The 23,335-nt window shown below is 45.1% G+C and overlaps 1 protein-coding gene across 5 annotated transcripts in view; it reads right to left on the bottom strand.

Annotated features, from left to right (window-relative positions):
- The window catches only part of DDX55 (DEAD-box helicase 55), a 117,112-nt gene that overhangs the window by 73,621 nt on the left and 20,156 nt on the right, over window positions 1-23,335 (bottom strand). For 3 of the 5 annotated variants that reach the window (XM_068118846.2, XM_068118844.2, XM_068118843.2), the window contains exons 7-12: window positions 7,074-7,269; window positions 6,055-6,137; window positions 3,827-3,958; window positions 2,567-2,659; window positions 2,280-2,394; window positions 928-1,096 (exon numbers count right to left, since the gene is read on the bottom strand). In XM_068118846.2, the coding sequence (XP_067974947.1) occupies window positions 928-1,096; window positions 2,280-2,394; window positions 2,567-2,659; window positions 3,827-3,958; window positions 6,055-6,137; window positions 7,074-7,269 (788 nt within the window). The remainder of the gene's footprint in view (window positions 1-927; window positions 1,097-2,279; window positions 2,395-2,566; window positions 2,660-3,826; window positions 3,959-6,054; window positions 6,138-7,073; window positions 7,270-23,335) is intronic. The other 2 variants (XM_068118847.2, XM_078780822.1) reach the window with 1 other exon arrangement.

Below are 23,335 nucleotides of genomic sequence, written 5' to 3'. Positions count from 1 at the left end.
CATCCGCAGCTCAATGGAATACTGCTCTCCCCTCTGGGCTGGTGCTCCTGCCTCACACCTAGCTCGTCTTCACGCTGTTGAAAGCAAAGCATTCAGAATCATTGGAATCTCCCGTGATGAAGCTAACTCCAAGGGCCTCTCACTCACTCACCGCAGGCAGGTTGGTGGTCTTTCCGTCTTCTACCGACTCCTCTCCGGCCTTGCTCCCCCAGCTCTCTCTGTGCTCTGTCCCCCAAATATTCCTACAGGTCGCACAAGATCTGCCAGCAATCCTCTGATGGTTAAACTGCCGAAATCTCGGCTCTCTGCTCACCTTCACTCCTTCATTCCTCTTTTCTCCCGCCTCTGGAACAAACTCCCACACTCCCTTCAATCCCACTCCTCCCTCCAGGTCTTTAAAACAGCTGTTCACCACCATCTCTTATCTTCCCCCATCCAAAACCTTGATCTTTTCTACCCCCACTAATTCACCCCAGATCCACCTTGTTTGTAATTCCAACTTCTTTCCTGGTAGTCCTGGCAGTGTCCATATGTTTTATGCCTCTCCCACCCCCTTTCCCATGCCTCCCCCCCAAAGCCCTCTCCCTCCCACAGATCTCTCGATGTCTCCATGTCTCTCGGTTCTTGCTCTAAAATGTTGTGTTGTGTTGTGTTGTGTTGTGTTGTGTTTGTGTCCTTCCCCCTCTCTCCCCATCTTGTCTACCGCTCCCGATGTTATTTGTTCTATGTGTCGGTTTGTCGGTTATGTGTCGGTTTGTCGGTTTGTCTTTCTGTGTGATAAATGTTTGCTCTTTCACGAGCCTCGATCTTTTATACAAAAAAAAAAAAAAAAAAAAAAAAAAGCAGGGCATGTCACAGAGCACCAACAGACAAGAGGTTTTAACCTTAAAGGTAGAAGGATGGAGGAGCTGGATACAAAACGTTTACCTTTGATGCGGAAGAGCAGGCTGCATTCATGCTTGTTGTATGCTTGTATGAAAGACACAAAGGCACGGAGGCTTTTGTCCAACATGGCACGATCAGCAAGTGCCACAGCACGTAGTCGTGGCAAAACATCTGGCACCTCTGTTTGTATGTCCATCTCCTGCAGTGGACACTGAAGGAAAGGGAGGATGAAACGTTGCATTGGAATCATTGCAAAAATATCATGTAAAGCCAACAGATAGTTAGTTGTACAGCACCCATAGCGTGAACCATAAACATCAGTGTTCTTCACATTGGCATTGATAAAGATGATTTTTCCAGACAGAGTGCGGGAGATCATTGATGAAGATGAGGAATAGGACTGGGCAGGAAACAATGCTGGAATCTAGCATCCTCGAGGAAAAAAAAGCACAGAAAGAGCAGAGGGTGAAAGACCAGAAAGGAGGCGGTAGAAGACAGAGACAACAGACCTGTCTGTGATGGTGAATGGTCGGCACAGACTCAGCTTCATCGTGGGAGATTCCAATGATCTTAAAGCCTTGTTTTTCATGGCGTCAAGCTCAGCAAGATACGAAGCAGGCAGAGGAGAGCCAGCCCAGTGGGGAGAGCAGAACTCCATCAAGCTGTGAATTAAGGCCTTGTAGGTGAATACAAGTTCAGGTGTGCCAAGGAAGGACATTGTACGACTGAAGATGCCTAGTCATCGGCTGGCTTTGGAAGCGAACTTTGTCAACTTATGGTTTTATTTTCCATTTTGTGGTCAAAGGTTGAAGTCGACACAAATGGTTTTCTTGAGAAGTAGGGGATTCCAAGTTACCTCATTTTCATACACACCGAATATATGGCCCATTTGACTTCTGGAACTGGCTGGAACTGGGTGCACGGTGTTCTATACAGTGACAGTTTCTGCCGAAGCAGTTTCTTTGAGTAGAATTACAATTCTGGATTGGTGGCCACTGACGAAGGATATTCGGCTGAGGGTGCGAGAATTTGTAATATGTTCAGGATGCAGATGATAGCTTGCCAGATAATTACTAATGAAGCTATAGATCTTTAACATCCACCAACTAATGCCTGCAGATGGGACACCCATTTTAACGTCCACCCGAAGGACGGCACACATTTATGAATCTCCCTGCAAGAAAGGCACCAGGGTGACAGTTTATAGTTGGGCCAAGATATGAACCCATGCTGGATAGCTCAGATGTGAGTGCTCATACCTCGAGGCTTTCCCACCAGCCCTCCATTTGACATACCACCAATAACATGAGAAGTGAAGAACGTTGATAGACATCAGTCACTGCTACAGTAAACGCTTCCAATAATGCAAGCACATAAGTGCTGAAGAAAGTTACCTTCTGGTTGTTGGCCAAAAACTGAACATATGCATCTTCCATGGGCATAAGAAAAATCAATGCGCAGCCTTTATGGCCAATCCGAGCCGTACGTCCACACCGGTGCACAAATGCCCTGCAAGGCATGACACATTGCACTCACACTCCAACACAACAGGATGTAATTAACGAGGAAACAAATTGATGAATAAAATCTAGATGAGGTTGGTTATGTTGGTCGGACCACTGCTCCTTAAACAACAAGAAGAAAAGTGAAAATGATGGTGCACAATCCTGCAAAGGCTCACTTGGCGCAGCTTGGCGGATCAAACTGCAGAACCCAGTGCACTTCAGGAATATCGACACCACGTGCCATCACATCGGTGCACACCAGTACACCACTGCAAACATTTAATACATTAGCTCAATGGCAGACAAACTCAAACTCGGTTATAAAATGCTTGTGTACACAACCCGCTTCACCGAAGAAACAAAAATAAATAAATCAAACAGTACAAACATACAAATGAAAAATCACTCATAGGGCGACACTTGGCAAAAGAGAACAAAGCAGAATGGCACTCAGTAGAACATCCTTTTGACCTCACAAATAATTGGTGGTTGAATTCAGTTAGCTGATATGAAAATCCAAATCAAATTTCAAGTGAATCGGATGAAAATTGAGGATTTTAGAAATTTGAAATTGTTGTTGACCTTTAGCCTTTGCCGATCTCAAAAATAGTTGGTGGTTGAATTGAGTTAGCCGATATGTAAATCCCATTCAAATTTCAAGTCAATCGGATTAAAATTGAGGATTTTAGAAATTCAAAACAAAGTGGTTGACCTTTGGCCTATGTTGACCTTTTGACCTCAAAAATAAATAGGATTTTGTCGGACCACGAACTCTACCATTTGATGAAGTTTCGTGAAGATCGGTTTCAAATTGTAACTTGTAGGCAAGTATAAGTGAGCGGGGACGGGGGGACGGACGGACGGACGCACGCACGCACGCACACACACACACACACACACACACACACACACACACACACACACACACACACACACACACACACACACACACACACACAATCAACATACTGTACTTGCAAAAAAAATGTTTACCGCCAAGTAATAAAGCAGCTTAATAAAGCAGCAGCAGCTTAAAGATACTGGACTTGTATTCAGGAAGTTCTTAATACAAATTTAGCTAAAATGCACAAGTATCAACGGTTCAAATTCCAACCTTCTGGAATTTGATCAATTTTGAGGATAACTTCCACATTTCTATGGGATTAGAAAAAAACGTAGCTGGTTCATGAATGATCGTTGGGGTGGGGATATCTAGTCTGATGTATATGTGGTGCCAGTCATCACTTTATGATCAACCCCTTGCACTTTCAAGCTACATTGGGACGGGCTGCCCATTTTAAAAGTAAATAAATAAATAAACAACAACAAAAAAAAGATAGTGCTACTCACATCGTTCTTACTAAATTTATTTTTACATTGTATATGGGCATCCCGTATGCATACGCATGGTTCAAGGCTTGCAAAGTTTTCCACACCTGGTCATCTTGCGAAACGTTGTGAAGGTGCGATTTCGCTTTCGCTTCATTTTCCCATGCAACAACAGCACCTTCGTCGACTGAAGAAATTCTTCTAATGCCTTGCCAAAGTACTCCACACATGCACAAGTGCTGTATAACACACACACACACACACACACACACACACACACACACACACACACACACACACACACACACACACACACACACCCGTGGTGCATCACATATTACAGCATCTCCACAGATGCACACAGCATCTCCACAGAGACAATTGTATCAATGTGTTTTGTTTTTTTTTCACTTGCATCATGTTTCAACAGCATCCCTCAACAAAATATCAAAAGTTTACCAAAATATAATTAGGGAAACATTTCGTTTTTAAATTGAAAAATGCCACTATTTACACATAGATATTTATATACATGTGAGCAGAAGCCCGTGGTAAAAATACCACGAGAGAAGAAAAAAAAGAAAACCAGAACAGCACTCTTCGCCATCGCAATGTTGACGGAAATGCCCCCACCCACATTACTACATCATTTGACATACTTGCATAAATCCCTTCAGCTGTGCTAAATTTAAATCCCTTCAGCTGTTCTCAAGAATCACATTATTACCTGACGACCTCTGACGTCGAAATCTATTCAGTTCATCTTTGCATCATAATATATACTTACACTAAGTTTGGTCAAAATCCCATCACTGGTTCACAAGTTAGTGCAGTAATATAATTTTTACCTGATGGGACCTCTGACACTTGACCTCTTGATCCCATAATCTAATCCGTTTATCTTTACATCATCATACATACTTGTACTAAGTTTGACTTGGATCCCTTCAGCCGTTTTTAAGTTATTGCAATAACGAAAACCTATCATGGACGGACGGTCGGACGGACAACCCAAAAACATAATTCCTCCGCCAACGCCTTTTATTCTTGCACTGGTTGAAAGAGCTGGTTATTATTGTGCTGGTCAAAATTGGGAGGTTCAATAAGGAATGTCTTGAGTTGTTGGCACTTAAAGAAAAGAAGAGCAAAATGAGTTTAACAACAATGATTTATTTAAAAAGAACCAGCTGTCCAAAAAGTCTTTTCTCCAGTTTTTTAAATTTTATTCTAACCAAACCAAATGAGCTACGTGTTTTTCGCATAAAAAAGATGTGGTTAAAAAAAAAAAAAAAACGTTAAATAATTAATTTCTTAAACAATTGCCTAATAGCATACCTAAACCACAAGTGTTTCATCTGAATCTAACTTTTTGAAAATTTATGAAGTAGTTAATTGAAAAATAAAATAATTAATCAATTCATTGATTAATCAACAAAGCAAAAAGACCCCTTACAGCCAAATCACGGTCAATGTCATGGCCCAATATCAGCGTCCTAGCTCAAAAGGTGCCTGAGATATTGCCCAGATGAGAAAGAAAATAAATAAGTACTTAATACATCGATAATAATTAATTAAAAAATAAAAACACCATTTTTGCCAAAACTTGTTCAATATTGTGCTCAAATTTAAACTTTCTAGATCAAAGCATGGCTGTGATATCACCAGGACAAACAAGAAAGAAAACAAGAAAGAAAACAAGAAAACAAAAGAAAAACAAACAAGAAAAACAAACAAGAAAAACAAACACGAAAAACAAATAAGAAAAACAAACAAGAAAACAAAAAAACAAAAAAAAACAGGCAAAACAAAGAAAAACAAACAAGAAAAACAAAGAAAAGCAAACAAAAACAAACAAGAAAAACAAATGGAGTGAAAACTCCCTTTCGGCACGTGTCATCGCCGGGCCCAGCGATGACGTCATGCAGTGCCTGGAGATGCAATAGCAAAGGAGCGGTGTACAAAAAGTTTGTTTTCATTGTTAGGCAGAATTTAAAGTGCTACAAATTGGCTAATATTACAAGTTGGCTATACCAGCAACAATCAGCGATCCCCAATCGCAATCCTCCAATTCTCAAATACATTTTAATGGACCTCAATGCCTTCCGACCTCAACAACGACAGTATTTTCCTTATCCTATACTCGATGTTTCTTTGAGAATAGTCCTCTATTATGTTGAATGCTATTTTCTTTCTCGACATGCAGAAAAAAATACCTAAGTTGTCCCTCAGAGTATTAACCGGCGCAAATTTCCCGTCGGTCACAGCAGCGAAATGATTGCTAAGAAAGGAATCAGCAACAGCAGTCTAACTCATAACTGTAATGGTGATCTCATACCTGAAAAACACCAAATGCTTTTCATTTTGACGTGCTTTAAGGAAGGCAACCAATTGATTGAATTTATCCTCAGCCTTGCACACCTGCAGACCCACATAAAAGTTTGAACATCATGATACACCCTTTATATGTGTGCTTTCCTCCATAAATGAGACACTTAAGTTCAAATCAAAAACGTTTTTCCACAATTTTCCTTAATGGCAATTAGTTAATCTCTCGAAGCACCATGATTCACTCCCCAATCTCAACTAGGACCAGCAAGTTGCTTATATGGAGTGGAGGAATCTCTTCTACTTCCAGGGAAGGTTTGGCCCAAGTCTTTCATGAGCCGGCAAGTCAGGCCTGACGCTCGACTAAGTTAGGGCAGGAATTTGAAATTTGGTCATTGTGTCGGCGATAGCTCGCCTACTCTTCGCGAAGGACACCGTGGGATCTTTAACGTCCACCAATTAATACCGGCAAAAGGGACGCCAAGTTCAACGTCCATCTGAGGGACGGCACACACATTGATGAATCACCCTGCCTGTCACACACCGGAATGACGGTTTATAGCTGGGTCGGGATTCAAACCCAGACTAAACGGCTTAGAGGTGAGTGTGCGTACCTCGAGGCCACCCTGTCAACTGGTACAGTTTAGAAAAAAAACAAATTTTGAACATGGAACTACATTCCTCAGAATAGTTTGTGGCTGGATTAATTGAGAAAGAAAATAAGCTTCATTTTCAGGCATTAACATAGCTTTAATAGTCACTAAAAATACAGTAATCAATATTAATAAGCACATTAAAGTTGCATTTCCATGAGGCATGAGCAAGAAAGCAATAATTTGGACCTCAAAATAATTTTTTACAAAGGCTAATTTTTTTTCCCCACTTTTACAAATGACAGACAAAGAATAGTTTGACGTTACAATTCATAGACCATGCAAACTTGGTTTTACATCATGGTTTGTTGATATGATATTTTGTGATTTGTATATTGTAGTAGAAATACATGACAATACCAACACTGGAGAGTACCAGTACCATGTAGTAGTTGTCGAGAAGTGCCGGGGTTCGACGGGTGGAGTCTGCAGCCTGTCCTTTCTCACGGACAGAGATGTGAACGGGATTTCTGAGACCTGCCCTGACCAGCTCCTCCACCTCCTGGGTCTGTGTCGCTGAAAATAACCCCGTTCGGCGCTGCTTGGGTAAGTAGCCCAGAATCGTGTTGATGCTGCAAACACATTATCACACCATCCACCACTAACAAATCAACAATACAATCGATTATGCTGATTAGCAGCAGAAAGTGAACAGATGCTGTTTCTACCTGAAAATCATGCTTACAACCCAGATCTCTCAGTGAAAAACTCACTGGGTCTCAATTCCAAATTACGACATACAATCACAATGGTTTTTATTTTTCCCCAGCATTTCAGAAGGAACTCTAATTGCATTAATTTTACAGATAATCAAAACGACCTTCTGTTACAAAGTTGTATTACTCACTAAAGAAGAACCCGTCCTTACCTACTGGACAATTCCCACACAATTACGGATGGGTTAATTCCCCTAGAATTGGTGTATTTTCGTATGAGGTATAATATATCTATATATATCTATATATATCTATATATATCTATATATATCTATATATATATATATATATATATATATATATATATATATATATATATATATATATATATATATATATATATTGTTGCGGTTTTAGAACCCACAATTTTGTAAATAAATAACTTGTAAATATGACATTAAAGGTTGCACCCCTAGTTAGTCCACAGCAACACGTAGGCCACCTTAGAAATTCCAGTTATTTCATTATTATGTGTTTTAGTTAAGGCCGTGTTTCCAATAGTTGAATCTGCATTGCATCAATCAAATAAGGAGTAGGTCCCAATCCATTCCGTCCATTTTGCGACCTCCCTCTCCAAGCGCCGCCGTTACGCGCCTTGCCAGCAGCGTTCGCTGCCTTGGCGCTCGCTCAAGCGCCGTGTAGAAGAAGAAAATTAATTTGTGTACGTAACTGGTGTAAATCAAGTAGATTTACCTGAGCCTCGACTTTGCCATTGAAAATACGTAAGAATGATGTATATTCGCACTTTATCCGACCCTGTTTTTCTCTTAGAGATTGAGAAAACCCGATCTCCTCAGTCACACGAAGGCATATTATCTATTCGAAACAGAAGGCTTTGTTTATTTTGTAAGATGTTAGAAATCTCTGTTTTCTCCATGACTTGACATTTTATGGCTGGGAGAGTTGCATATGAAGAAAGAAAAAGGCTGACCCAAGGATTGAAGACACAAACTGCCTGTTATCTCCATTGAACCTTACCTGACCTCTCTCTTTGATCTTTGACTATAAGAGAGCCATTTCACGGCAACATCGAGGAGTTCTTGGTTCACTTGTGATGTATTAAATGTAGTGTTGAATGTGGTGTTCTGAGCCAGTGTGGTGATATTCGTTTTTGTGTCATTGAATTGATTTATCAGTGAATTGAGGATTCCCATGTGTCATTAAAATCTTTGATTGTCTTCTGAGACGAATGTGGACATTTAATTCTCTTGAGTCTTGTCAATTTAATTTAAAGACTAAATTAATTCAAGAAAATCCACAACAGCCGCCATTAACCATGCGGTCGGCCCGAGGAAAGAGGGGCGGGACGCCAAGAACAAGGTGTGGCCCGTCAACTAGCCGTCAAAGGCGTGGCCGGTAAGCCCCCACCAGCCAACCAGGGCTGAGGGAAGATCACCGACGGGCATGGCCTTTGTGGAGCACAGAGTGATCTTGGCTCGCGTTATAAAAGCGCGAGCGCAAAGCCCTTTTACGGACTTCCACTGGAGGACTGCACACGCTGGCAAACGGACTTCTTTCGGGGAATTCTTGCGCAAAGGACTTGCACGGACTTCTGGTTTTGGTGGACTTGATGAGAGAGAGAGCGGAGTGCATTGCGAAAGCCTCATACGGAGCGCACATTGCGAAAGGACTCACTCGCTGACGTTATAAGAGAACCTTGGAGAGGGTGCGTTTGGCAGAGCCATTCATTAAGTACGCTGAAGGACACCAGCCTTCCCCCCCACCATATGTAAGGTCCGCTCGCGTTCCACCATACGCAGAGCTGCCTGCCGGGTTTCGCCCGCGGGACCAGAGCCTGGACGGAGTCGACTGGAGCCTGGACCACCTACCTGGACCTTCCACCCTACCAGCTACAATCCCCATGTGAGTGCGTATGTTTGTCTGGGATCGTAAGTTAAGACTGTGTAGTTAAGCCTGCCCGTGTCCTGCTTCTTCTCCTTCTTCTCCTTCTTCCTGTACATTCTTTCCTTTCTTCTTCTTTTTGGTTTGTAAATAAATTACCTTGTTCTTTCTTGGTTTTCCCTAATCCGATCGTATCCGTCCTTTCTTTCAATTGAGTACCTGTGGCACGATTAGGCACCGCTCAGAATCGGGTTAGTCATTGTTAACGGCCTGAGTCGCGGCTCGCTTCGCTCAGCGTGTCCACTAACGCCGCGGCTCGGGCGGGGCTCATTTCCCGGAAGGCGCTGGTAATTAGGTAATAGGAACAATTCGGCCTACCACCATATTCGGCGCTGACTAGAAGTGACGTTATAGCTCCAGGACTTGGGGCAGCCAGCTTAAAGGACAAGGGGATCAATCCCCCCTTGATAAGGGGAGCCCCGACCCCCGAGATCCGTGTGTGTATGTGTGTATGTGTGTATATGTGTATGTGTGTATGTGTGTATGTGTGTATGTATATATATATATATACATATATATATATATATATATATGTATATATGTATATAGATATATAGATATATAGATATATAGATATATAGATATATAGATATATAGATATATAGATATATAGATATATAGATATATAGATATATAGATATATAGATATATAGATATATATATATATATATATATATATATATATATATATATATATATATATATATATATATATAGCCTGCCCTGTGTTTAACCAGGAAAGAACCCTGGTGTTGGGCTACCGGCTAAGGATCCCAGGATCCTGGGTTCGAATCCCGGTCGATCGCTGAATTAACGCCAGGGGGGTTGACTCAGCCTATCATCCTTCCGAGTTCAGCTAATTGAGTACCAGTTCACTGGTAATTCCCTGTTTGTCGTAAAAGGCGACAAAAAGGGTTGGCGGCAGGAAGGGCATCCGGCCGTAAAACATTGCTTCAAAAAGGGGACCGAAAAACAACAACCACGGTCCCCGAAAAAGGCCAACCCCCGCTTTGCGGGGAAAAATGGCCTCTAAAGGTGGTTTTTATATATATATATATATATATATATATATATATATATATATATATATATATATATATATATATATATATATATATATATATATACAGACTTGGCATTTAATATGGAATTTTTTTTTTTTCTTGACTTGGGTTTACTTTCTTAACTCAGTATATCAATCTAGTGAGTTTCTTTTACACTTTGGTGATTTATTTGTTAAAAGAACCATGTCACTGATTGTCTGTCGCAGCAAGAAGTCAACAACAGGATTATATCACAGGTGGCGTGGCAAAATGTACGGACAGGTGCATTTGATGATTGGCTTCACAGTCGGGTATACAAGGGTTGTTGCATTCTGTATTCGTGGAAAACAACTGCTGCACGTCTCCAAAGGTTATTGCCGCTTCCTCTGGAGATGGTCCGTCAACGAGACAATCAATGCTGTTTCCCATGGAGTGGTGGCTTTACGAAATTACGGCATGAAACAGCGTGCTATTGCTCGGCAGTATGGCATCACTCAAGGTCGGGTGTCAAAGATACTGAAACGAAATGCTCAGAGGGGTGTCCCGACTCCAATACCGGGGCCAGGACGTCCCTGCAGAACCACAAGGAGGGATGATCGCCAGCTGCACCGGTTAGTCCGCAATGGCTGTACCAAGTCAGCTAATCGGCTTAGGGCTGAGTGGCAGCAACTGACAAATGTGCCTGTATCCAGAAGGCTAGTCAACCAACGACTGGTTCAAGCAGGCTATCGTGCCAGGCATCCCCTGAGAAAGCCACGCCTGACCAGACAACACTGCCAGCGCCGATTGCAGTGGGCCAGAGAGCACCGTCAATGGCAGCCAGGACACTGGAATCACGTGATCTTCAGTGACGAGTCTAGATTTCTGGTCTATCGTCAAGATGGTCGCGTCCGAGTGTGCAGACAAGTGCATGAAGCCTACAACAAAGATTGTATAGTGCCAAGAGTCCAAGCTGGAGGTGGTGGGGTGACCGTTTGGGCTGCTTTTCATGCAGGGGGCAAAACTGACCTGGTTGTTCTGAATGGAAACCTGAACCAGTTCAAGCACAGGGCCATTCTGGAAGAAACATTGCTTCCATTTGCTCGTGCAGCCTTTCGAGGAAACTTTGTCTTCCAAGATGACAATGCACGGCCTCATCGTGCTCACATGATCCAACACTTTCTTGCTGACCGTGGTGTAGAGCATATGGAGTGGCCTGCCATGTCCCCGGATATCAATCCGATAGAGAACTTGTGGGCAGAATTAACGCGTCAAATCGACCACTTGGACCAGCAGCCGACCTCTGTGCGTGAATTGCAGCAGGCTATTGTCACTGCATGGCAAGCGATTCCTGTCCAAACCTTGGCAAATCTCGTGAACAGCATGCCTCAACGTGTACGTGCTCTCCTGAATGCTCATGGGGGTTACACGAAGTACTGAACTGTAATTTTACTGTCCGTAATCCCAGTCGTAATTTAACTTTTGTTTTTGTTAAAAAAATATTTGGCTAATGTGCAAAATAAAGAGATACTTCTGGAAAACGTACAGAAGTTTAACACAGTACTGTCCATGAATTGAGTTCGATATCAGTTTACATCACTTTCAAGGATCAATTTATTTGTTTTGAAATGTCACATGTGGTTTTTGTTTCTTTTAAAGGTCACATTAACAAAATCTAGAATAATTTCAACATAATTCCAATGAACTTTTGGTTCGAAGACATCTTGAAAAGTAAGTTCACCCCCACAAAAAAAATATTCCATATTAAATGCCACGTCTGTATATATATACAGTCACGTGAAAAAGTAAGTACACCCCATGTAAAGTTTTGACTTTTTCAACATATTTCAACATACAGCTATTTGATCTTCATTTCAACAATATTGATAGATAAAGGTGATGTAGTATAACAAATATCATGAAACATTTACATTTTGTAGTCCATTGTATAATTTAAATAAACATAAATGCAAATTTCGCCTGTGCAAAAGGTAAGTACGAAGTGGTAAAGGTGGTGGCATGGTGAAAAACGAAGGTGATTGCAAGTGGTAAAGCATGTGGTGAGGTGGAAAGAACTGGGAAGTGGCCGTGTGCTGTGTGCAGGAAGGGTGTCGGAGTGAATTCCATTCAATGTACAATGTGCGCTGAGTGGGTTCATCAAAAATGTAGTGGTTTGAGAGGGTCATTAACCAGTGTGGCAGCTGCATTCAAGTGTAAGGTGTGCACAGAGGGAGCTGCAGATGGAGGAAATGTTGAGTTGGATCTTGGAGATGGCATGAAGCTGGAAGGTGTGAAAACATTTTGTTACCTTGGAGACATGCTGAATGGAGAAGGTGGATCAGACTTGGCAACGGTTGCTCAAGTGAGATGTGCATGGAAGAAGTTTCGGGAACTGAGTGGCGTGCTGACGAGGAGGGGAGTGTCATTGAAGCTGAAGGGAAAGGTGTATGCTGCATGTGTGAGAAGTGTTATGATTTATGGGAGAGAGACATGGGTAATGAACGTAGAGCAGCATCGAAGGCTGGAAAGGGTGGAAATGCGAATGGTTCGATGGATGTGCGGAGTATCGTTGAGAGAGAGGAAGACAAATGATGAATTGCGAAAGATGATGGGAATAGAGCCTGTGATGGATTCTGTGAAGAGAAACAGGTTGAGATGGTTTGGTCATGTGTTGAGGAAGGATGAAAGTGACTGGTTGAAAAGAGTGATGGAAATGAATGTAGAAGGAAGTAGAGGACGGGGAAGACCGAGAAAGACTTGGCTAAAGATGGTCGAAGAAGAAATGCGGGCAAGAGGGTTAACAAGGGGAGATGCAGAAAATAGGGCAAAATGGAGAACATTGTCATGGGGACCGCAAGGCTAACCCCCGCTCTTGCAGGGAAAATGGCCTTAAAATGCCTGTTGTTGTTGTTGTTGTTGTTGTTGCATCTGTCAATATTGTTGAAAGGAAGATCAAATAGCTGTATGTTGAAATATGTTGAAAAAGTCAAAACTTTACATGGGGTGTACTTACTTTTTCACGTGACTGTATATATATGTATATATTGTTGCGGTTTTTAGAAACCTCCACTTTGTAAATATTGTAATAATCCCTTATAAATAATCCCCTGTAAATATTCCCATTTTTGTGTAAAGATCAAAGGTCGCACCCTAGTTAGGTCATATTGCAACACGTAGAACACCATAGGATCTTCTTTAGTTATTTCATTAGTATGTGTTCTAGTTTAGGATCTGTTTCCTATAGTTGAATCTGCGTTGTATTAATTAAATAAGAGTAGGCCCCAAAGTTCCTTTCAACATCAGTGCGAGTGGTCTTCTATCCCGTAAGCCGCCATAAGCCACGTGGCAGAGTTGGAGAAGAAGGGAGGAGTGCCACGAATGAGGCGTGGCCCACCAACGCACCATCAAGGGGCGGATCGGTGAGCCCTCACGACCAATCAGGGCTGAGGCAGCTCACCGATGGGCGTGTCCAAAAAGGCAAGCGGCTTAATACGCGATCGGCCAATATAAGCGGCCGCGTGGCACTACTTAGAGAGATGAGTGATACGGGAGAGGATGGCAGACGCGGAAGACCCGAGAGTGGTGAAGGAGTCCCTGCTTGCCGTTGTCACGGACCATTGGAGGCGCACAACTGGCCAAAGGCTAAGGGTCAATTTATTACGTACGCCGCATCCCAGTCTTCCCCCCCGCGATATAATTGTCCGCTCACGTTAAACGCCACGCGAAGCTGCCGGCCGCTCGTTGCCGCGGTACGAGTGAACACCCGGAGCATGGACCGAAGCGCGAGGTCGGAGCCGGACCTCACCGCCTACAATCGACGCCGACCTACCACCTGCCCGGACCCCCTTCTCTTCCTTCCCACCAGCCCTGCCATTCCATCCTTTCGTGAAAGTCTATTTGTACTGTCCTGGGCGCGTGATAATATAAGAGTGCATAAGGTTGCCCTATGTCCTTTTATTTCCTTCTTTTGTATATTCTTCCCCTTTCGTTCCCTCTTTCATTATTGTATAATAAATTCTGTGTTCCTTCTTATTCTTTGGGTTTTCCTCTCATCCGGTCGCTTTAGTCTTTTCCCAATTGAATACCGGTGGCACGATATAGGAACCGCTTAGAATCGGGTTTAGACTGCCGCTAAATGGCTCGAGCTTCGGATTGCTAAACTGCTCGGCAATATTCCATCTTGTCCGTGGCTCGGGCAGGAGTATCGCCCTGCTTCTGAACGGGAGCGCGATATCTTCTAAGGACTCGGACGGCCAGCTTAATAGACGAGGGGATTGACCCCCCCTCGGTAAGGGGAGCGCCGTACTCCGAGATCCGCAACACACAACAACAATAGCAACATGCATTTTAAGGCCATTTTCCCTGCTAGAGCGGGGGTTAGCGCGGAGAGGCGCGGTTAGTGCCGAGATCCGCAACAATATATATATATATATATATATATATATATATATATATATATATATATATATATATATATATATATATATATATATATATATATATATATATATACAGTGGAACTTTGACTTACGAGTGCCCCAACTTACGAGTTTTTCGAGATACGAGCCGTCGCTCGGGCGGTTTATTGCTTTGAGATGCGAGCCGAGATCCGAGTTACGAGCTTTCGCCACCCGGTCACGTGGTTATCTTGCCGTGCACGTACAGTACGTATCTCTGTCGTATAGCGCTGCATATTTTTTTTCGCATTTTGGTTATTTCGAGTTCACGCCGCCAGGTGGGTTCTGGTCACGTGGTTATCTTGCCGTGCACGTACAGTACGTATCTCTGTCGTATAGCGCTGCATTTTTTTTTTCGCATTTTGGTTATTTCGAGTTCACGCCGCCAGGTGGGTTCTGGTCACGTGGTTATCTTGCCGTGCACGTACAGTACGTATCTCTGTCGTATAGCGCTGCATTTTTTTTTTCGCATTTTGGTTATTTCGAGTTCACGCCGCCAGGTGGGTTCTGGTCACGTGGTTATCTTGCCGTGCACGTACAGTACGTATCTCTGTCGTATAGCGCTGCATTTTTTTTTCCGCATTTTGGTTATTTCGAGTTCACGCCGCCAGGTGGGTTCTGGTCACGTGGTTATCTTGCCGTGCACGTACAGTACGTATCTCTGTCGTATAGCGCTGCATTTTTTTTTTCGCATTTTGGTTATTTCGAGTTCACGCCGCCAGGTGGGTTCTGGTCACGTGGTTATCTTGCCGTGCACGTACAGTACGTATCTCTGCCGTATATCGCTGCATTTTTTTTTTCGCATTTTGGTTATTTCGGAAAATTTCTTAGTTTTAACCATGGGGCCTAAGAAAGTGAGTGGCAAGTGCAGTGCTGAGAAGAAGAAGAGGATGATGTGCTTGGATATAAAACACGCAATCGTCGAAAAACATGAGCGAGGTGTCGAGGAGGACGTATATAACGGCAGAGGAGAAGAGCATGCCAGGCCACAACTTGTTCAGAATGCCGGCGATAGCTCGCCTTCTCTTTGTGGAAAACACGGTGAGATCCTTAACATCCAACAACTAATGGGACGCAAACGGGGCGCCCAGTTTAGCCGTACACACATTGATGAATCACCCTGCCTGTGATTCACCCATGACAGGTTATAGCTGGGTCGGGATTCAAACCCAGGCTGGACAGTTTAGACTTTAGAGTCAAGTGTGCGTACCTCCAGTCCAGGCCATCCTGCCAACTTGTATGCTGCATACAGGTGAAATATAAAGCGCGAGATATTTTTATATATACTGTATATTTAAAAAAAAATTGGTGTGGTTTTTGGCGGGCTGGAACGGATTAATAGCATTTCAATGCATTTCAATGGGGAAATTTGATTTGAGATACGAGCAATTTGAGTTACGAGCTCGGTCACGGAACGAATTAAACTCGTAAGTCAAGGTTCCACTGTATATATATATATATATATATATATATATATATATATATATATATATATATATATATATATATATATATATATATATATATATATACATATATATAGTGTTGTGGATATGAGAATGTTTTTTTTATTTTGTTGTTGTGGTAAAATGTTGTTGTAAAAGGTTGTTGTAAAATATCACCCCTCCTCCCTCCGTTTGTGGTTGTATAAAGGTCAAAGGGCGTTTCCGTAGTTAGTCCATAAAACATACATGCAGGACACGATATATCCTTTCTTTTGACAGTTATATCCTTATTATGTGTATTAGCGTAAGGCTGTGTCTTCCATTAATTGAAAGTACTCCATTGCACCAGTGAAAGAGAATAGATCCCCTTTCCTTCCCATCCCCAAAATCTCCATCCAATATTACATCCCCTCTCGTCATTGCCGAGCCTCGATTGCCCATATTACCTCCCCTCCAATAACCGCCATTGACCACGAGGCTCGAGTCAGGGAAGAAAGGCGTGTCTCCACCTCGTCATAGAGGGGGAGGAGTGAACCAGCCCCGCTCGACCAACCATGAGCCAGGGGTTTGGCTACAGAGGGCGGAGGAAGAGCGGTCGGGGAGGTTCGCAAAGGTTGAGGGGCGGGGGCCTATATAACCCAAGGCAGGGGTGTGGCCAAGAGAGATGAGTTTTTACCGGCAGACACAAGGGAGCCCAAGCCGTGGAGAGGAGTCAGAGAGATTCGCTTTTGCAAGAGACTGGAAGAGTTGAGCTTTTACCAGAGACAAGACGGTTGAGCTTTTACAGAGAAGAGAGAACCCGTCACACCAAGGCTCCACCAAGCTCCGTGTTGGCTCCACCGAGCGTTCCCCTCCACCAAGCTCCGTGTTGGCTCCACCAAGCTCCGTGTTGGCTCCACCAAGCTCCGTGTTGGCTCCACCAAGCTCCGTGTTGGCTCCACCAAGCTCCGTGTTGGCTCCACCAAGCTCCGTGTTGGCTCCACCAAGCGTGCACCTCCAGCCGTCCACCTTCTGCCATTCCTGGCATTCCCCGAGTGAGTCAGTGTCTTTGTTTGTGCTGTCCTGGGTAGTTAAGTCAAGTCTGCATAAGCTAATCATTTTCACTGTGTCACCTGCGTCTCATGTGCCTGTAAATAAACGTGCCTGCTTTCTTCTTGCTTATGTGTGTACATAGTAAATAAATTTAGTAGTATTTCCAACTTCTTTGCCTTCGTTTTCCTCTTTGCATTCGTCGTTTTTGTCTTTTCCCCTCATTGGGCAGCTACGGTGCGATACGGCCAAAGTCTGGGTGAATCGGGTGAGTTTTGTTAGGTCGCGGTCTTACACCACCGCTCGGTCTATAACATCTAACCGCGATCTATAACAATTGGTGTCAGGAGTGGGATCGGACCCGGAGCGCGTTTACGCGCTCGAAATTATAAAGCCGAAATTTGTTTGTTGTATAAAAACCCGAATTTTGAAATCGCGCCATGGCTGTTCAAGGCGACGGGATGCCGGTGGGAGAGATAGACGGGGTAGAATCGACCCAGGATCTCGGGGAAATGTATGTGGAGGAAAGGGTGGAGGAGAGTAAAGAAGGTGTGGTTGAGGGTGTATCAGGTGCACAAGATGGCGTCCTCGCGCACATGGTTGTTGCGGCACCAAATTTAGCCACGCCCATGGTCGCGGTAGCCGAACCCGAGATGCCAATGAATTGGAACCTGTTTATGAAACAGATGATGGCCTTTATGGTAAAAACAGACGATAATTTCAAAGGGATGGAAAACAGGATGGGAAACCAAATGGGGGTAATGGGGAACCGGATGGATGCTCAGAGTGAGCAATTGGGGGTAATGAGGGACGAAGCGAGGGGTACCGGTGAGAAGTTAGACAATAATTTTGAGGGGTTAGACAACGGGATAAAAGAGGTGAAAAATGGGTTAATGGGGGTGGAAAATAGAATGGCTGCCCAGGAGAATCAGTTAGAGGGGGTGAAAAATGGGTTAATGGGGTTAGAAAATAGGATGGAGGACAAATTGCGGGAAATAGGGGAACAATCCGCCCGGGAAATCGAACAGATGGGGAACCAGATGGAGGAAATACGACGAGGGGTGAGTGAGGAGGTCTCGGGGCTGCGCGAGGAGGTAAAGCGAGGCGAAAAGCGTATAGAGAAAGAGGTGAGAAATAATACGGCAAAGTTACAGGGGGGAATAGAAGATCTGACGGAGGAGGTGGAGCAGCTGACAGAGGGACAAACTAAGTTAGTGGAGCAGGTTCAAAAGAACACTGCGGTACTAGGAGGGTTGAAGGCGACACAAAAAGAAATTAAAAACGAATTAATAGCGACGCAGAGGCAATGTCAGATGGTAAGGGAGGAACTGACAATGAGGGTGGACGAGGTGACAGAGATAATGGAGACAAAGGACCGGCAGGTGAGGATGCACATAGAGACGGTCACGGTAGCCTTAGAGGACGAACTTGAGGGGACGCACCGAGAAATAAAAGAGGTTAAACAAAAATTAGAGGAAGTGGGAGAAGAGGTGAGTGAAATTAAGAAGGGACGGACAGAAACTAAGAGGGAGATAAAGGAGGAAGTCATGGAATATGTACAAGGTCTGTGTTCAAATCATGATGTGATGCTCACTAACCAAATAAAAAGTTTGCAGGTGGCAAAGGAGGTGCGACGAGGTACGGAGGTGAGTGGCAATGTACATGATGTGAGGAAAGCTTCAGTCGGCTTGGGGATTGGTTTGGATCCGGGTGTTCGTGAGAGGCCGTTGGTGAAGTGTGCGACAGGTCTGGTGTGCGAAAAAAGAGGTGTGCGAGAATGTCCGACCATGGGGTGTGTGAGGAAAAAGTGCACGCCGAGGAGTGAGTGTGCCGTCAAGAGTGAGTTGGTCGAAGCGCGTGTGCGAGGGAGCACAGGGAAGCGCGGTGTGGTGAGTGTTACGGAGGAAGTAACGAAAAAGTGTGCGCGGGAGGATGCGCGAGAAAGGTGTGTAACGGACGGGTGCATGGGGAAAGCGCATGCTGTCAAGAGTAAGGGAAAATGCATGCCTGTGGTGAGTGTTACGGAGGAAGTAACGAAGAAGTGTGCGCGGGAGGATGCGCGAGAAAGGTGTGTAACGGACGGGTGCATGGGGAAAGCGCATGCTGTCAAGAGTAAGGGAAAATGCATGCCTGTGGTGAGTGTTACGGAGGAAGTAACGAAGAAGTGTGCGCGGGAGGATGCGCGAGAAAGGTGTGTAACGGACGGGTGCATGGGGAAAGCGCATGCTGTCAAGAGTAAGGGTGAGTGCGCGACCGAGAGTGGAGGTGAGAGTAGTGAGAGTGAAACGGAGCGTGAGTTGGTTGTGGCAGGTGAGCGAGGATGTACACCTGGAATAGAAGGATGCACACCTGGAATGGTAGAGCGTGAGTGGGAATGCACGCTGGAATTGGTAGTGAGACACGTGGTTGGGTGTGCGGGTGAGAGCACACCTGTGATTGTCACAAAGGAGGTGACCGAGAAAGGGGCGCGAAGAGGTGTATTGGTGAGGTGTGCGAGCAACGAATGTGTGCCAAAGTGTTCGGTGGTCAGGTGTGTGACCAAGTCGGTGAGCGGAATGAGTGTACCGAGGTGTGAAAGAAAAGGTACGAGGAGAATGGGAACGGCTGCATGTATGAGCAAGAAAGAGGTAGCGTATGCATGTAGGCCTGCAGGTGAAGCGTCGACGGTAACCGGGTTAAAGGTTAGGTCGACTTTTAGCCGGATCGGGCCCTCGGTGCGTGCCGGGCTTCGCGTGCCGCGAGAACCAGCGGAGATCCGAGCCACGGCGGGTTCGAAAGGACCGCCGTGCGCGATCCACGCTGGGCCTCGCGTGGAGCGGCCGCGTCCGGGCTCCACAAGGCGGAGCGGGCAGCTCGATAGGAAGGGTCGTCATGGCGACCACTTTCTATTGAGACGTGCCGGCAGGTCGAGATCGGGACATTGGATGGCTCCACGCCGAAGTGGTGCATGGGATCTCGGCCCGGGTAAGCCCCCGTCCCTGCCCCGAATGCGGGACGTATCCAGCCGCTGGCACAAAACGACCCGCGTTCATTGCTCGGCTGTACGAAGCCGGGCTGTAGATGTGAATTGGCGCACCGAGAGGATGTAATAAGTAGACGGGTGATGTGAATTGGCGCACCGAGAGGATGTAATAAGTAGACGGGTGATGTGAATTGGCGCACCGAGAGGATGTAATAAGTATACGGGTGATGGTGATAGTGATAGTGATTTAAAACGAAATTTAGAAAAGTGAATGGAATTGGCAGTAAATGGAAAATTTTTGAATTGTTGGAATTTGGACGAGCGAAATTGGTAGTGAGAGACCCCCGAGGTGGTGGGATGGCAAATCCACCATCCCTCACAGTGGGGGCAAAGGAGCACTAGATTATGGGGTGTATGGCAGTGAAAACTAGCCCGGGTGGGTTAGGATATGGTGTGTAGGGATCTAGCGAAGATTGACATTAGGTGACGTTAAGTTTAGTTAGTGACTGATACCTGTAGTGGGGACGCAGGTAGATTAGTATGGATGATAATGACGTGGGAGCGCAATAGTTTAAAGGGACGACTGGGAAGCGCAAGTTTCAGAGGGGAGTAGTTAGATGAGATGATGCTGTGTGAGAATTGAACAGGTGTGATTGCACAGGTGTGCAACTGGACAGGTGTGTGGAACAGTGTGTGAGTAATGAGTGTTGTGGATCAGCGCGAATGCGCTTGGGGAGAGAAGGGTGCAGGTGGCACCAGGTGTGAGAGCACAGGTGTGCAGGTACAGGTGTGTGGAGAGAGTTGGAGTAAGTGGTACGGAGTGGTGTGCATGGTGCGAAGGTGTGGATGGGGGAAGAGTGGACCCCTTTCACGAGTACCCGGGGCGGGTAGTGTAAGTGTTAGGTAGAGGGTATAGGTAAATTGTGGTTGGATATTGGCATTTGTGGTGCGGTTGCAGAATGGTGTTGTGGATGGGTGCATTAGTGTTGTGGAAATGGCTGGGCGTGTAGCCTGTTAGTGTGTGTAGTTGGTTGGGCACTCCACCACTGTGAGGATGTCGGCCAGGTGAGGCCGCAGGTGGGCTCTGGGAGCCGGTAGTTGTGAGTGGGTGCCTGAGGATCCCGGGTGTGGATCGGGCAGCCCAGTGCCAGAGAGGGCACCGAGTGGGGAGAGCGCCAGAGGGCCTTCCCCAGGTAGTTAGGTTAGGGTAAGGAGCAGGTAAGCTCGGAGGCAACTGCAGTGGTGGAGGTGTGCAGGTGGGTAGACCCACTGGGAGAGGTACACGTCGCAGCCCAGAAATTGTACGAGGGCACCGGGAGATGAATCGGGGGAGTGAGACCCCAAATTGAGAAGCACCACAGTTTGGTCAATGGGGATTGGTTGTTAGAACCCATAGTGTAAGAGGGCCAATGGTTTGGCCGGAGAAAGACCCCGGGTAGTGTAAAGTGTGTTAAAGTCATTTTAGAAAGTAGTTAGGATGAAGTCTCCTCGCACCATCTGCATCCACTCACCTGAGGTGACAGGTACTCCACACCATGCCATGGTTTAATTATTTTTATGATGCAAATGTTTTGGATTGTGAGACGCATCATGACGTGGGTGTGACATTGTGCTTTGATGTTCCATCTCTGCCTCCTTATGAGGATTGATGATGAATTGATGATGGCAAATTTTTGAAGTAGAGGGATTGTGGTGACGAATTTGATATAGGGGAAATATGGGGAAGACGTGACAGTAGTGACGAATTGGTAATGTGTAGGTTTTGTACATATGGGGTAAGGGCAAGGGTGGGCTCGGTAACAGGGGGGTGACGTACGGTAGGGACGAGCTTTCTCACTTCGCCCTCCATACGCATTTCGCCTTGCATTGCCCTTTTTGATGTGTACCCTTGAGACCTTACCCCTCGCTCATCTGTCTTGTCCCCCCTTTTTGTCTCCCACATGAGGACCTGGGCGCCGAGGGGAGCGTGCGTGGGTCGGCCATTGTGCGCCCGAAATTCCCAGAACCAGCTGTCTGCATCGATGCACCACATTATGGACCACATGTCTGTGGCCGAGCACCACCTATGGACCCCATGGGTTGGGGCATGGCCCCTCTGCTGGAACCGGCCATGAGGGCCCGAAATCTTGCTGGCGGACCTTGGCCACAGGGCACCGATGCCCCACAGGTGAACCACACTAGTCGGCCCTGTGGGCCATAAATAAAATAAATAAGGACACATTGGGCACACTTTATTGAAAATAGGCCGCCAGTAAGCAAAGCAAAATGAAAATGACAACAACTGGAAGAAATAATGATAACCAGCAGAGGGAGCCGAAGAGCAAGAGACACCTGCAGGGTTAGGGGTTGTTGGTTTTATTTTATTCATTGAACAATGGTGACTGCACCGATTGGTGCTTGGGTGTGTATTGGTGCGTTTTTGGGTGCGTTCATGGTGCGTCGATGCAGAGCAGACTGTCTCCCCCCCAGAAAGAACAATTACAGGTCCTGGGTTAGTTTTGTAAATAAAAGCAGAGTCATTGTAAATAATGCTCCCCACCGTCAGTGTATAGTTTGAAGACCATTCCGCAATTTGGTTAACTGTGGGCGAAAGTCTGTTAGGCAGGGTGCAATGGAGCAGCGGGACACATTTATTTATGTTTAAACTGTCGCACTCAGGGTCAGGTTAAAAGTAGAGGGAACTACACCTACGTGCCACACTAAGGTAAAAGTAATAGGCCCGGGACGTGCCTAAGGGGAGGAGGGTGCAGTGTTGTGGATATGAGAATGTTTTTTTTATTTTGTTGTTGTGGTAAAATGTTGTTGTAAAAGGTTGTTGTAAAATATCACCCCTCCTCCCTCCGTTTGTGGTTGTATAAAGGTCAAAGGGCGTTTCCGTAGTTAGTCCATAAAACATACATGCAGGACACGATATATCCTTTCTTTTGACAGTTATATCCTTATTATGTGTATTAGCATAAGGCTGTGTCTTCCATTAATTGAAAGTACTCCATTGCACCAGTGAAAGAGAATAGATCCCCTTTCCTTCCCATCCCCAAAATCTCCATCCAATATTACATCCCCTCTCGTCATTGCCGAGCCTCGATTGCCCATATTACCTCCCCT

Source organism: Myxine glutinosa, chromosome 6, assembly GCF_964187855.1.
Source record: "Myxine glutinosa chromosome 6, kmMyxGlut1.1, whole genome shotgun sequence".
NCBI lineage: Eukaryota > Metazoa > Chordata > Myxini > Myxiniformes > Myxinidae > Myxine > Myxine glutinosa.
Note: the sequence above shows the minus strand (reverse complement) of the source record. Positions and strands in the feature narration are given on the sequence as shown.